A 13,827-nucleotide genomic window follows, 5' to 3' on the forward strand; every position below is an offset into this window, starting at 1 on the left:
GGTGAGATCAGGGCAGCATTTGACCAAGTATTGCATCAGTGAGCCCTAGCAAAATTGAAGTCAACGGGAAGAAGGGGGACAAAACTCCACTGGCTGGAGTCATACCCAGCACAAAGGGAGATGGTTGTGGCTGTTGGAGGCCAATTATCTCAGCCCCAGGAAATCCTTGCAGGGGTTCCTCAGGGCAGTGTCCTTGCCCCAATCATCTTCAGCTACTTCATCAATGACCTTCCTTCCATCACAAAATCATATGTGGGAACTTACACTGATGATTGCACAGGGTTTAATACCATTTGCAACTCCTCCAATAATGAAGCAGCCCCTGCCCACATGCAGCAAGACCTGGACAATACTCAGACTTTGGCTGCTAAGTGGCAAGTAACATTTATGCAACACAAGTGCCAAGTAATGGCCATCTCCAAAAAGAGAGAATATAACCTTCACTTCTTGACATTCAATGGCATTACATTGCTGAATCTCCCACCATCAACATCCTGGGAGTTATCATTGACCAAAAACCTAACTGGGCCAGTCACATAAACACTGTGATTACAAGGGAAGGTCAGAGGCTGCAAAATCTGAGGCAAGTAACTCACCTCCTGACTCCCCAAAGCCACAAGGCACAAATCAGGAGTGTGAAGGAACACTCCCTTGGATGAGTGCAGTTTCAAGATTGGCACCCCATCCACCACCTTAAATATTCATTCCCACCACCACTGATACACCATGGCTCCAATGCATACCATCTACAAGATGCACTGCAGCAACTATCTAAGGCACCATCCCAACCCGCCACCTCTACCACCTAGAGTAACAAGGTCAATAGGCTGTGGGAACACCATTACCTACAAGTTCCCCTCAAAGTGACACAACACGCTGATTAGGAAAATATATCACCAATCCTTCACTGTTGCTGCAATAAAGCCTGGAACTTCCTCCCTAACAGCACTGTGGCTGTATCTATACCAAATGGACTGCAGTGATTCAAGAGGACGGCTCACCATCATGTTCTCAATGGCAATTAGGATGGGCAATAAATGCTGGCTTTGCCAATGGCACCTACATCTATGAGTAAAAAAAAAATCAGATGTAACAGTAAAGTTTTCAGTTTGAACATTCCTTTTAGCCCTATCCAGAAACAAAAGTGGCTCGTCTCTACACAAAAGACACATGGCCACTAGATGCTATTTCCTTAAGACCTAAAAACTGATATTAAGAATTTAGTGCCCCTTTCTAAATAATTCTTACTAAGCATTTTCATTTTAAAAAACCCTCTTACCTGGTAAAGGTCAGATAAGCTGCTGCTGCCAGAGTCACTGGTGATGCTACATCCTGAATGGCTGGACGAAACGTGAGTCACCTGTGGATGGAGGTTATCTGTGAGATGTAATTTGGTGAAATCTGCAGGAAGCTGTACAAGAGGAAGAAAGATAAAGAAATATAAATGTGGAAGACTAAAACTTATTCAAGTCAAGTTCTGCATTTCTCGTAAAATACTATTATGCTCGTCGTAGCAATATGGCATGCAGCTTAATTTCACATTCAGATTTCATATATATTTAGAATTAAAAGAAAAGTTTTGCTAAAAATTAAAATGATGATGCAAGTTTAAATATCCTAACAAAACTGCCATTTTATTTCAGATATAAATTTAGCATTAAGACATCATCAGTGTTTCTTGCCCTCACTTGAAATAGGTAAAACTGGTGGTTCTAAATGAGAACGAGAATGCAACCAGTGTGACAGAAAGACCAAATACCACATCAGTTATACAATAGTAAAAATCATGTGTAATCCATCAAAGCACAGTTTACTTGAAAATTCGGCAAGAGCAGTCAGCAAAGTTCAAATGAGAAAACTGTCAAGAGTCATTATGGCACAGAATGAGGCCATTCAGCCCATCGAGTCCATGACGGCGCTCTGTCGAATGATCCAATCAAGCCCATTCCCTAGTTCTATTCCCGTCGCACTGCAAGTTTATTTCCCTCAAGTACCCATCCAATTTCCTGTCAAATCATTCATCGCATCCGCTTCCACCACCCTCGTAGGCAGTATGTTCCAGGTCATTCCTACTTGCTGTGTAAAAATGCTCTTCTTCACATTCTCCCTGCATCTCTTGCCAAAAACTTAAATCTATGTTCCCCTAGTCCTTGTATTATCAGCTAATGGACACAGCTTTTCTTTGTCAACCTTATCTAAACCTGTCATAACCTTTTTCATTAGTTCGTTGTCATCAACTTCCCAGAAGGTTGCCTGTCATGGATCTCCACTTCTGTCTGTCCTTTACTGTCCTTACACATTCTGCATGAGTCAACTGCATCCAGTCCATTATATCTGTCATCCATTTTCTTCTCTGCTTCCCTCTCCTACTTTTCCCATTGATCTTTCCTTCCAATAATTGTGTCTGTCTACCTGGTCTAATGATGTGACCGAAGTATTGTATCTTTCTCTCTTTGATGTTCTGCCCTAATTTCCTCTTTTCTCCAGCCATTTCCAGCACTTCCTCATCAGTCTTTCTGTCTGCATAAGATATGCAGAACATCCTCCGATATGTCCACATCACAAATGCATTCAGCTTATCAATAGTCTCTTTATAATCTCCTTTGCTCTAAGGAGAACAACCCCAGCTTTGCCAAACTAAACTTACAGCTAAAATCCCTCATCCCTGGAACCATTCTGGTAAATATCCTCTGTACCCCCTCAAGGACCCTCACATCCTTCCTAAAGTGTGTTGACCAGAACTGGACTCAATACTCCAGTTGTGGCCTAACCACATAGCTTTATAAATGTTCAGCATAACTTCCCTGCTTTTGCACTCAATACCTCTATTTATGAAGCTGAAGATCCCATATGCTTTGCTAACTACCTCTCTCAATATGTCCTGCCATCTTCAAGGATGTGTGCACATGGACCGGACCCCAAGGTCCCTCTGTCCCTGCACATTCTTCAGAATTGCGGCATTAAGTCTATATTGCCTCTCTCTACCCCTTAGCCAAAATGCATCACCTCACACTTCTCTGTATTAAAGTCAATCTGCCACTTGTCTGCTAGCCTATCTATATCCTGTTGCAGTTGATTTGTATCATCCTCACTGTTTGCCACACTTCTAAGTTTGGTATCATTAACAAATTTTGAAATTTTACTCGGTATTCCAATGTACATGTCATTTAATATGTAACAAAAAAGGCAGTGGTCTCAGCACTGAACCTTGGAGACCACCACGATCTACCATCCTTCAGTCTGAAAAACAACCATTTACCATGACTCGCTTTTTCCTGTCCTTAAGCCAATTTTGTATCCAAGCTGACAATGACCCTCCTAATCCACAAGCCTCAATTTTGTTAACCAGCCTTTTACGTAGTACTTTGTCAAATGCTTTCTTAAAATCCATACAGAAATTCATTTAGATTAGTCAAGCACGATCTGCCTTTTACAAATCTGTGCTTGTCTCCTTAATTAACTCAAACCTGTCCAAGTGTCTGTTGAATTTTTTCCCTGATTATTGTTTCAAAAACCTGATCCACCATTGATGTTAAACTAACTAGCCTGTAGTTGCTAGGAATGTCCTTTCTTGAATAAGGGGGTCACATTTGCCACTCTCCAATCCTCTGGCACCTCCCCCATATCTAAGGAAGATTGGAAGATTATGGCAAGCCCTTTCGTTATCTCCACTCCCACTCCTTTTAGCAAAGGGATGCTAAATCAACTGGACCAGGTGACTTATTCACTCTCAGCACAGTCAGCCTTTCCAGTACATCCTTCCTATCAATTTTCACCGCATCCATTACCTCTACCATCTCCACTTTTACTGATATTTTAATCAGTATCCCCTACCTTAGTAAATACCGATACAAAGTCCTTATTAAGTATTCTAGCCTTGCCCTGCACCTCCAATGTCTCTAATAGGCCCCTCCTGCCTCTTAATATCCACTTACTATTTGCATGCTGGTAGAAGATTTTTGGGTTCCCTTTTATGTTAACTGCCATTCGATTCTCATGTTCTCTCTTTTCCAGTCTTATTTTCCTCTTCACTTCCCCTCTCAACTTATTATAATTGGCCTATTTCGCTTGAAGAACTTACCAGATATTCCTCATCCACGTTATTTTCTCATTTCATCATATTCTCTGTCTCCTGTTGACATCCATGGAGCCCTATCTTTTGTTCCCCTAGCTTTCGCCCTTGTGGAATGTACCTAGCCTGCATCTGAAACATTTCCTCCTTAAAGATCATCCATTGTTCTATTACTGGTTTTCCTGACAGTCTTTCGTTCCATTTTACCCTGGCTAGATCCCTTCTCATCCCATTTCCCTCTTCCAACTTAGAAGTTCTACTTGAGATTGTTCCTTGCTCTTCGCCATTACTAATCTAAACCTTAGGATACGATGATCACTCTTACTCAAGTGCTCACCCACAGACACTTTGGTCCACCTGGCAAACCTCATTTTCCAGTACCAGATCCAGGAATGCCTCCTTCCTCGTTGGATCGAGGACTCACTTGTTAAGAAAGTTCTCTTAAATACATTTCAGAAATTCCTCCCCCTCCTTTCCCTTTACTCTAACATTATCCCAAGCAATATTTGGGTAATTAACACCCCAATATCACCACTTGCAAATCTCTGATTTCCCTGCAGATTTTCTCCTCTATCTCTCTCTCACTATTTGCAGGCCCATAGGATACCCCCCAGTCGCCTGATCATACTCTTTCTGCTTCTCAACTCTAACCAAATAGATTCTGTCCCTGCCCCCTTAAAGGCATCCTCTCTTTCAAACACGACAATGTCTTCCCTACCTCCCTTTTTCCCTTCCCTATCGTTTCTGAACACTTTGAATCCCTGAATATTAAGCACCCAATCCTCACCATTTTTAAGTCAGGTTTCCATTATTGCTACTACATATTCCCACTCGGCTATTTGTTCTTGTAGCTCACCAACCTTGTGCATTTACATACATGCATTCTAAACCTTTCCATGTATTCTTCGTAGAGCTTCTGCACTGAGTGCTGCTGGAGGGCGCAGAGTGTGAAGAAGGGAGTTTAGTGCGCGAGTGAATTTTAAGGGTTAATCTCTCTAATGGCTAGTTTTTGTTTTGTTTACATTTAGCAATTAACTGAAATTACTGTTCAAGTTAAAGGGAAGTTAGGTTTCTTAATAGTTTTAAACGGGGGAACAAGCTCTGAGAGGAGCTGTAGCTAGCTCAAACTTGTTTCTGAGCTCCAGCAAAGCTGCTACATCATTTTTTCAGGGAATAAATTCAGGGAACTCTCAGTGATACTTGTATGCACTGAGTGCTGCTGGACGGCAGAGTGGGATGAAGGGAGTTTGGTAAGTGAGGGAGTTCAGTAAGGAGGGGAACTATAAATTAATTGCAAGAAAATAAATGTAATTAAATTAACACAATAAATATGGCAGGACAGGTGATGAGTCATGACTGGAGTATGTGGGAGCTCCTGGATGCCATGGCAATCACGTCTGTAGTAAGTGTCTGTGGCTTGAGGAGCTTCGGCTCAGAGTCATTAAGCTAGAGGCCGAGCTACAAACACTACAATGCATCAGGGAGGGGGAAAGTTACCTGGATACTTGGTTCAAGGAGGCAGTCACACCCCTTAGGATAGGGTCATCTGTTTTGGTCAGTGGTCGGGGACAGGAGGGTGTGACTGCAAGTAAGGCAGGTAAGGGGATCGAGAAGGTGGGAGTGGAGAAGCTTCAGCCCTTGCAATTGAGCAACTGGTTTGAGGTTCTTGCAGCTTGTATGGACGAGCAAAGGCTGTAGTGTGGATGAGCAGACTGACCATGGCACCATGGTACAGGAAGCCGTTCAAGTGAAAGCAGCAAAAAGGAATGCAGTGGTAGTATAGTGAGGGGGATTGACATTGTTCTCTGCAGCAAAGAGCGAGAGTCCAGAAGGTTGTGTTTGCCTGCCCGGTACTAGGGTTCGGGATATCTGATCAGGGCTGGAGAGGAACTTGCAGTGGGAGGGGGAGGATCCAGTCGTCATAGTCCATGTAGGTACCAACAATATAGGCAGGGCAAGTAAAGAGTTCTACGTCGTCAATATGAGGAGCTAAGTACCAAATTAAGAAGCAGAACCTCAAAGTTAATAATTTCTGGATTATTACCTGAGCCATGTGCAAATTGGAGTAGAGCAAGTAGGATTAGAGAAATGAATGCGTGGCTCAAAGACTGGTGTGGTAGACGTGGGTTCTGGTTCGTGGGCACTGGGACCAGTAGAGGGAAAAGTGGGGGCTGTACCGTTGGGATGGTGTTCACCTGAAGCGTGCTGGGGCTGGTGTTCTAGTCAGTCGCATAACTAGGGAAGTAGAGAGGGTTTTAAATTTAATAGTGGGGGTAAAGAATCAAATTTGAGAAGATGTGATAAATCAAAGAGTAGACACAAGGCAAGAGAGAAACGTATTAATATGGGAAAAGATAAACGGACCGTGACAGGAACAGTGATTACAAGCCTAACAGTAAATCAGCAGACAAGGCTAGAGGTTACAAAATAATAAAAGGATAAAAGTATTCGAAACAAAACAGATGAACTGGTAGCACAAATAGAAATAAATACTTACAACCTGACAGCCATTAGAGACATGGCAGCAGGATGACAGATTGGGACCTGAATATTGAAGGGTACATGACATTTAGTAAGGACAGGAAACTGGGAAAAGGTGGAGGGGTGGCTCTGTTAATAAATGATGGTATTAGCACAATAGAGAGGGGATTTTAATCTACACATAGATTGGAAAAGTCAGATGGGCAAAGGAGTTCATAGAATGTTTTCGGGATTATTTCTTAGAACAGCACGTTCTGGAGCCAGAGAGCAGACTACACGAGACCTGGTGTGGGGAATAAGATAGGACTAATTAATGACCTAACAGTGAAGGCGCCCCGAGGCAGCAGCGATCATAATATGATTGAATTTTACATTCAGTTTGAAGGAGAAAAGAGTGGGTCTAAGATTAGTATTTTCAACTTAAATAAGGGCAATTATGAGGGCATGAAAGCAGAGCTAGCAAAACTGAACTGGCAAAGTAGGTTAAGGGATAGGTCAATAGAGATACAGTGCCATATATTTAAAGGGATATATTAGAATACACACATTCCAACAAGAAAGAAAAATTCCAAGGGGAGAACTCACCATCCGTGGTTAACCAAAAAAGTTAAAGATAGTATCAAACTGAAAGAAAAAGCATGTAATTGTGCAAAGATGGGTGGCAGGGTGGCAGATTGAACAGAACATAAAAAGCAGCAAAGAATGACTAAAAGATTAATAAGGAGGGAAAATTTAAAGTATGAGAGAAAGCTGGTGAGAAATATAAAAATGGATAGGAAGGGTTTCTATAGATTTCTAAAAAAAGAAAAGTTAACAAAGTGAGCGTTGGTCCTATAGAAAGTGAGTCTGGGGAATTAATAAGGGAAAATAAGGAGATGGCAGATGAATTGAACAGGTATTTTGCATCAGTCTTCACCATAGAGGATACAAGTAATGTCCCAGAAATAGCTGTAACTCAGGAAATGGAAGGGAGGAACTCAAGAAAATTACAATCACCAAGGAAGTGGTACTGAGCAAATTGTTGGATCTGCAGGCTGACAAGTCCCCGGGTCCTGATGGACTTCATCCTAGGGTCTGAAAAGAAATGGCTAGTGAGATACTTGATGCATTGGTTTTGATTTTCCAAAATTCCCTAGATTTGGCAAAGTTTCCAAGAGATTGGAAAATAGCAAATGTAACTCCTTCATTCAAAAAGGGAGGGAGATAGAAGGCAGAAACTACAGGGCAGTTTAACTTCTGTCATAGGGAAAATGTTAGAAGATATTATTAAAGCCATTTTAGCAGGGCACTTAGAAAAATTCAAGGTAATCAGGCAGCCAAAATGGTTTTGTGAAAGGGAAATTATGTTTAGTCAATTTATTGGAAGTTCTTTGAAGTAGCATGTGCTGTGGATAAAGGTGAACTGGTGGATGTACTATACTTAGATTTCCAGAAGGCATTTGATAAGGTGCCACATCAAAGGTTACTGCGGAAAATAAAAGCTTATGGCGTAGGGGGTAACATTTGGCTTGAATAGAAGATTGGCTAGCTAATAGGAAACAGGGAGTAGGCATAAATAGGTCATTTTCTGGTTAGCAAAATGTAACGAGTGATGTGCCACAAGAATCAGTGCTGGTGCCTCAACTTTTTACAATTTATATATATTTTTTATTTGTTCATGGGATATGGGCATCGCTGACAAGGGCAGCATTTATTACCCATCCCTAATTGCCCTCGAGAAGGTGTTGACGAGCTGCCTTCTTGAACCGCTGCAGTACATGTGGGATAGGTACACCCACAGTGCTGTTAAGACTTGGATGAAAGGACCGAAGGTATGGTTGCTAAATTTGCTGATGACACAAAGATAGGTAGGAAACTAAGTTGTAAAGAGGACATAGGAGTCTACAAAGGGATATAGATAGGTTAAGTGAGTGGGCAAAGATCTGGCAAATGGAGTATCATGTGGGAAAATGTGAAATTGTCCATTTTGGCAGGAAGAATAAAAAAGTATTATCTAAACGGTGAGAGATTGCAGAGCTCCGAGATGCAGAGGGATCTGGGTGTCCGAGTGCATGAATCGCAAAAGGCTGGTATGCAGGTACAGGAAATCATTAGGAAAGCTAATAGAATGTCATCACTTATTGCGAGGGAAATTGACAACAAAAGTAGGGAGGTTATGCTTCAGTTATACAGGACATTGGTGAGACCACATCTGGAGTACTGTGTACAGTACTGGTCTCCTTATTTAAGGGAGGATGTAAATACATTGGAAGCAGTTCAAAGTTTACTCGACTAATACCTGGAATGGGCGGATTGTCTTATGAGGAAAGGTTGGACAAGCTAGGCTTGTATCTGCTGGAGTTTAGAAGAGTAAGGAGCAACTTGATTGAAACATAAAAGATTCTGAGGGGTCTTGACAAGATGGATGTGGAAACGATGTTTCCTCTTGTGGAAAAATCTAGAACTAGGGTCACTATTTAAAAATAAGGGGTCGCCCATTTAAGACAGAGATGAAAAGAAATTTTTTCTCTAAGAGGGTCGTGAGTCTTTGGAACTCTCCCTCAAAAGGCGGTGGAAAAAGAGTCTTTGAATATTTTTAAGGCAGAGGTAAATAGATTCTTGATAAGCAAGGGGGTGAAAGGTTATTGGGGGTAGGCGGGAATGTGGAACTGTGGTTACAATCAGATCAGCCATGATCTTACTGAATGGCAGAGCAGGCTCGAGGGGCCAAGTGGCCTACTCCTGCTCCTAATTTGTATGTTACTATGTTCTTAGTCTGCTGCTATCTAATATGATACTACTTCTTTCTCTAGTACTATCCTATACTCTCACTCCTTTATGCATCTTATTCCTCTTTTCTACTTCTATATGCTGATGCCCATCCCTCTGCCAGTTTAAATCTTGCCCACCTACACAAGTGAACTGCCCTGTGTGGACATTGGCAACCTATCCCATTTGAATAGGTGCCTCCTGCCCCAGAAAAAGTCCCATTGCCCCCAAAATCTGAAGCCCCCCCCCCACCACCCTCACTCCTGCACCATGTCTCAAGCCATGTATTGAGCTTCCCTATCTTCCTATTTCTACTCTTACTGGTACATGACACTGGGAGATATCCAGAGATTACTACTTCAAGGTCCTACTTTTTAAACTTCCTTCCTAGCTCCTGAACATCTGACTGTAGGACCTCAATATCTACCCCCCTATGTTGCATATACTATCCAATAAAGCACGTCATGCTACTAACAAAAAGTAAAAAAACAGCTACTGAAGAAATGGTAGATTTCATAGATTCTCCATTTTATTTTTATGCAGGCTAATTATATCTAAAAAGATCCCTAAAATAATAATTCCACTTCCATATTAAAATGCTGAGGTACCGACTGAGAGAAGAGATTTATAATCAGCTGAGGATTGCCTGCTAAATCTACGAAAGCGGTTTTGTAATTTTGCAACAAATTCACAGACCTCTGACAAGATATTGAGACGAAGCATTCAACTGCTTCTGCTGCTTTCCCATTTCATCTTGCCCAAGCCAAACCTTTCCATAGACCACTCTTACTCATACATCCTTCTTTAATTTCTTTCCTACCTCCAGTCATGCCTTCTCCCAGCTCCTCTTGTCCACGAGACCCATCTCCAGTTCCCTCGATTCCATTCCCATTAAACCACTAACCATGCAACTACCCTTTTTGAACCCCATACTGACATTGCAAAATGTTCCCCCTCCTCAGTACTGTTTACCGCTTTTCAAAACTGCCACCACCCATTCGGTCCACAAAATTCTAAGTCTTGAGCCCTTTAAAACTATAAATTACCGGCCCATCTGTAAAATCTGTTTCCTCTCCAGAGCCCGAGCATTTTGACAACTCCCAAATCTACGCCCACCTTTCCTGCAACTCCATGTTTGAATGCATCAAATCAGGTTTCTGCCCCAGACACAACAGTAAAGACTCTTCTCCATTGTCTAGTTCAATGGGACTGCCTTTGCTTCATTCCACTCTGACTTATCAAATCGTCGCCAGACCATCTCCAATAATGACTTCTCTTCCCGTTCCTTCACCACTACTTCTGAAATGCCCGAAGCATTCATGGTCCCCTCCTCCTCTTCATTTACTTGGCACCTCTTGGCAATATCATCCAAAAATATATGATCATGTTCCACATGCACACTAACAACACCTAGCTCTATCTCTCTGCCAAATCTCTTGACCACTCCACTCTCTATTTGTTACCAGATTGCTTGTCCAACACACCGTTTTGGATTTGTTCTAATTTTGTCCAGTTCAACACTGGAAAGACAAAAGCCACTGTCTTTAGACCCTGCCACAATTCCAAACCCTCATCACCTATTTCATCCCCATTCTCGTCAAACTATTTGCAACTTTGGCAACCCATTAAACGCAGAGCTAAACTTCTGACCCCAGATCGTCTCCAGTACAAAGACAGTCTACTTCCACCCCCATAACATCAACCACCTCTGTACCTGCTTGTCACCTTGACACTTAACAACTCCTTAACGATTCCAATAAACACAGAAAATAATGGAAATACTCAGCAGGTTGGAGAGCGAAACAGTTAATGTTTCAGGCATGACTTTTTGTCAGAACTGGAGATGTTACAGGTTTTAAGCAAGTACAGAGACAGAGAAGGCGCGGGCGAAAGAACAAAAGGGAAGGCTTGTAATAAGGTGAAACACAGAAGAGATTAAATGACAAAGGGAATGAAGATGCAAGGCAAAAGGAGATGCTAATGGCCAGGTAAAGAAACAAAAAATGGGTACAGAAGTATAAATGACATCAGCAGAATCATTACCAACAGATGCCGTCCCAAATAAATGTGAGTTACGGTCTGAAAGTTTTTAACTCATTGTTGAGTCCGGAAGATTGTGAAGTGGCTAATCAAAAGATGAGGTGTTGCTCCTCCAACTTACTTTGAGCTTCATTGGACAGCATAGGAAGCTGAGGACAGAGAGGTTAGAGTAGGAGTGGGCAGAGAATTAAAATGGCAGGAAACCAGCAACGGGGGTCACGCTTGCACATTGAATGACTTGCACAAAGCAGTCATTGAATCTTCAATTGGTCTCCCCAGTGTACAGACAGCCACATCATGAGTAGTGAATACAGTTTACGAAGTTGAAAGAAGTACAAGCAAATTTCTGTTTCACCTGGAAGAAGTGTTTGGATGCCCTGCACTGTGGTAAGGGAGGAGGTAAGATGCTGGATTTACTGTGTTTCCATGGGAAGGTGCCATGGGAAGGGAAGGTGTTGTTGGGGGTATTTGAAGAGTGGACCAGGGTGTCGAGGAGGGAACGGTCTCTTTTAAATAACGAAAGGGGAGGAGAGGGAAAGATGTGTTTGGTGGTGGAGATGGCGGAGGATTATCTGTTGAACATGGAGGTTGGTGGGGTGGAATTCGGGGATAAGGGCAAACCTATCATGGTTCTGGGAGGGAGGGGAAGGTGTGAGAGCAGAAGGGTAGGAAACAGGAGCAGACACAGTTGAGTGCCCTATAAACCATAGTGGAGAAGAATCCTTTTGGTGAGGATAAAGAAAGACATATCGGAAGCACTAGCACGGAAAGTGGCATCGCCAGAACAGATACAACGGAGACGGAGAAACGAGGAGAACGGACGGAATATCATCCTTACAGGAAGCGGGTTGCGAGGAACTGCAGTCAAGGTAGCAGGACTTATAGTGGATAGTGGAAATGAAGATGAAGAAGTTGAGGAAGGGAAGGAAAGAATAAGAGATGGACCAGTGGAGTCATGGCAAGGGTGGAAATTGGAAGCAAAGTTGCTGAAATTTTCCAGTTCGGGGAAGAACGGGAAATTGCACCAACACAGTCATTAATGTAAAGGAAAGAGAGGTGAAGGAGGGACCAGAGTAGAAATAGGAAAAAGGATGTTCCACATATCCCACAAAAAGGTAGGCATAGCTAGGACCCATACAGATTCTCAAAGCAATACCTTTTTTAAAGTGGAGGTAGACAGATTCTTGTTGGGGAAGGAAATCAAATGTTATTTGGGGTAGGTGGGAGTGTAGAATTCGAGACACAAACAGATCAGCCATGATCTTATTGAATAGCAGAGCAGGCTAGAGACGCTGAATGGCCTACTTCTGCTCCGAATTCGTATGTTTTATTTGGAGAAAGTGAGTGGAATCAAAGGCGAAGTTGTTTAATATGACAGCTAGGTGGAGGAGGGAGGTGAGCTGATTATACCTCCGTTCAAAGAAGAAGTGGAAGGCCCTCAGGCCATCCCTGTAGGTGATGGTGTGTAGAAGGATCGGTGTCCATGGTGAACGGAGATGGTCAGATCTAGGAAACCGTTCATGTGGTGAGGCACAGAAGAGTCATGGATTAAAAAAAAAATTCTTTCATGGGATGTGTACATGGCTGGCGATGCCAGCATTTGTTGCCCATCCCTAATTGTTCATGAGAAGGTGGTAGTGAGCCACCTTCTTGAACCGCTGCAGTCTATCTGGTACACCAACAGTGCTGTTAGGAAGGGAGTTACAAGTTTTTAACCCAACAACAGTGAAAGAACGGCAATATACTTTCAAGTCAGGATAGTGTGTGGCTTGGAGGGGAACTTGCAGGTGGTGGTGTTCCCATGTATCTGTTGCCCTTGTACTTCTAGATGGTAGAGATCGCGGGTTTAACAGGTGCTGTTGAAGGAGGCTTGGTGAGTTCACACTGCAGCCACCGTGCGTCGGGGGGGGAGGAGACCAATGTTTAAGGTGGTGGATGGGGTGCCAATCAAATTGGTTGCTTTGTCCTGGATGGTGTCCAGCACCTTCAGTGTTGTTGTAGCTGCACTCATCCAGGCAAGTGGAGAATATTCCATCACACTCCTGACTTGTGCCTTGTAGACAGTGGACATGCATTGGGGAGTCCGGAGGTGAGTTACTCACTGTAGAATTCCTAGCCTCTGATCTGCACTTGTAGCCACAGTATTTATATGGTTGGCCCAGTTAAGATTCTGGTCAACGGTAACTAGTTGTTGTTGGCAAGGGATTCAGCGATTTTTCTAGGGCTCCTTAATGTCAAAGGTAGTCACTCTCACCTCACCTCTTGAATTCAGCTCTTTTGTCCATGTTTGGACCAAAGCTGTAATGTGGTCGTGGGTCGAGTTGCCCTGGCAAAACCTAAACTGAGCATCAGCAAGCAGGTTATTTTTGTTTAAGTGCCACTTGATCGCACTGTTGGCAACAGTAGGTGGGAAGAAACTGGACATGGGGAGAAAAAAAGGAAGCAAGATAAGAAGTGCCATGGGGCAAAAGCAGGCTGGAATGATG

General features: G+C 42.8%; 1 protein-coding gene across 6 annotated transcripts in view; it reads right to left on the reverse strand.

Moving 5' to 3' along the window:
• The window catches only part of rapgef2b (Rap guanine nucleotide exchange factor 2b), a 660,162-nt gene that overhangs the window by 243,306 nt on the left and 403,029 nt on the right, over window positions 1–13,827 (reverse strand). For all 6 annotated transcript variants that reach the window (XM_068041792.1, XM_068041802.1, XM_068041811.1 and 3 more), the window contains one exon: window positions 1,280–1,411. In XM_068041792.1, coding sequence (XP_067897893.1) covers window positions 1,280–1,411 — 132 coding nt within the window. The remainder of the gene's footprint in view (window positions 1–1,279; window positions 1,412–13,827) is intronic.

This window comes from Heterodontus francisci, chromosome 1, assembly GCF_036365525.1.
Source record: "Heterodontus francisci isolate sHetFra1 chromosome 1, sHetFra1.hap1, whole genome shotgun sequence".
In the NCBI taxonomy this organism is placed as follows: Eukaryota; Metazoa; Chordata; class Chondrichthyes; order Heterodontiformes; family Heterodontidae; genus Heterodontus; species Heterodontus francisci.